The 2,601-nt window shown below is 40.8% G+C and overlaps 1 protein-coding gene across 1 annotated transcript; it reads left to right on the forward strand.

Annotated features, from left to right (window-relative positions):
- The first annotated feature begins 404 nt into the window (after window positions 1–404).
- Window positions 405–1,517, forward strand: LOC149173971 (putative disease resistance protein At5g63020). Its single transcript, XM_089420689.1, has 2 exons — window positions 405–1,038; window positions 1,174–1,517. The coding sequence occupies exons 1-2, from the start codon at window positions 405–407 to the stop codon at window positions 1,515–1,517; spliced, it is 978 nt and encodes a 325-aa protein (XP_089276815.1).
- The last annotated feature ends 1,084 nt before the right edge of the window (window positions 1,518–2,601 follow it).

Raw genomic sequence — 2,601 nt, forward strand, 5'->3', positions numbered from 1 at the left:
TGGTAGACATGGAAGAAATTACAAAGAGATATTCCCAATTGTGAGATAAAAGGGAAAGTTGGTTGTATGGTGAATTTTGGTGCAATGAGCTCTTCTTCTTCAAGTACTTCCCATGGCCCTGTTGTTCCAACAGGCTCTGCAAAGATGAAATTGATCGAAGAGCCCCTTATAGTGGGACAGGATAAAGCGTTTTCGATTCTCGAAAAGCTGGTGTTGTTGACAAGGGTGGATCCGGAAAAGCTCTTCTTTTGAAGACGCTCTTCAATAGCCAAAAGGTACGCAGGAATTCTAAGGATAGTTTATTACTTTGGCTCACTGTTTCCCAAAGTCCCTCTTTTACAAGTCTTAGAAATGCACTCCGTACCGAAATAGCCACAAAAAAAAATGTAAATTTGGGCGAAAATATGAACGAAGAAGAGGTAAAGCGATGGTTGAATCAGACAGTGCACCAGAGCACCGGGTTTATTCTGTTCTTAGATGATGTATGGGGATGCAATGCTGCAGAATTGTTAGAGGAATTAGGTGTACTGTGCCCTGTAAGGAACCACTCCACCTCCAAAGTCATTGTCAGTTCCAGGGTTCGCGATGCACTCTTAAAAACAGGTGTCGCAGATAAATACACAATAACAATGGAGGACTTGTTGGAAGATGAGAGTTGGAAGTTGTTTGCTTGTCACACTTTTCCATATAATAATGGAAATTTGCCAACAAACATAGAAGAGGGAAAAGCCAAGCTTGTGTGTAAAAGGTGCAGAGGGCTTCCCCTCGCTATCAAAGTGGTTGGCAGGGCAATGGCCGGGAGTACTCATCCACAACAGTGGGAATGGGTTGTCCAAAGGCTGCCAAACGTGGACAGTGTGTACAATTGTGTTAGGTTGAGTTATGATGCACTCGGCTATGAGGATACTGACCTGCAATTGTGCTATTTATATGGAAATCTGCCAGCAAACATAGAAGTGGGAAAAGCCAAGCTTGTGTGTAAAAGGTGCAGAGGGCTTCCCCTCGCTATCAAAGTGGTTGGCAGGGCAATGGCCGGGAGTACTCATCCACAACAGTGAGAATGGGTTGTCCAAAGGCTGCCAAACGTGGACCGTGTGTACAATTGTGTTAGGTTGAGTTATGATGCACTCGGCTATGAGGATGCTGACCTGCAATTGTGCTTTTTATGTGTAGCTGCAAACATCTTGGAAGACGCAGTCGTTCATGTCCAGTTGGCGATTCAGGTATGGATAGGGGAAGGCTTACTTGCCAAGAAGACGTTGGAACATGAGCATCGACCCGCTTATGATCCATTCGAGCTGGGAAGATATTATCTCAACATTTTAGCAGATCGTTGTTTGATCAAGCCAATGATGAGAGACTTTGATGGGCAAGTACTCTGTTTCAGGGTGCATGACTCCCTGCGTGATATGGCAATCCGAATCGCAGAGGAGGAAGAAAATTTCTACTGCCGTGTGGGTAATGGTTTGACAGATGTGAATGAAAATGAGTGTTTGGGCGCATTCAGCTTTTGTTGAGCGAGAACAGATTGACTTCTTTCCCCTAATCACATCGTCTACACAAATATGCTCATTGCTTCTTAGTGGAAATCCATATTTAACAAAGATCCCAACAAGGGTGATCAGGAGTATGATCTGCCTTAAGGCGTTCTCTTTAAATGGGACGTCATTGAAATCATTGCCAAAGAGTATTGGGTGTTTGGAGCAGCTAATATATTTGGGTTTAAGACACATGCCCATCAATACGTTACCTGCATCTTTTACCAGTCTTGTAAATCTGGAGATCCTTGATCTTTCCTATTCTGCCATCCAAGAATTACTGTCTGCCATCCATATGATGTGATATTTAAGGAAATTAATCTTGGAGGGATGTAGAGATCTGCAATTTCTACCTCCCTGTATCTCAGGGCTTACCTCTTTGGAGCATTTGGAAACTTATGGTTGCAAGGCTTTTTTGGAAGAAAGATAAGGATACCAGATGGAAAAAAAACAGCTTCTATCAACAAATTGGCAAGTTTAACACAACTTAAAACATTACAACTACAAAATAATGAGGAAATTATTAGTGATGGCACACTGGGAAAGATGACTCAAATGAACTCCCTCACATTGTCACTCATAAAGCTGGAAATTCTACCCAACGATATAAGAAACATATCAAAATTGAGAAGACTGGTATTATTAGAATACTTTCACTTGGTTAAAATGGATTATAATTTTTATGACTTTCAATATTTGGGCTATCTTAAATTTGTTGGTTGTCATTTCTTGGAAGAACTTCCACATCTACATAAACTCAAGGGTTTGAGGAATTGGAGATCATTGAATGTCCTAGAATAAGTTTGTTTCCAACAAAATTTGGTCGCAAAGGAGCATTTCCTCTTCTGGAAACATTTCTCTTGCTTGGCTACCTACATTAAAGGAGTTGCCTGTAATAGAGAAAGGTGCAATGGCTTCACTTAAAATATTTACTATAATGGCATGTACAACATTAAATATATTACCAGAGAGTTATATGGATCTGAAGACACTTTAGAAAGTAAGAATTTTTGGTTGTCCAATAAGAAATATAGGAACTAGAGAGAACACTAATGTAGAAGTG

This window comes from Pinus tabuliformis, chromosome 4_1 (genome assembly GCF_031772625.1).
Source record: "Pinus tabuliformis cultivar Carrire ecotype Pingquan chromosome 4_1, CPIR1, whole genome shotgun sequence".
NCBI lineage: Eukaryota > Viridiplantae > Streptophyta > Pinopsida > Pinales > Pinaceae > Pinus > Pinus tabuliformis.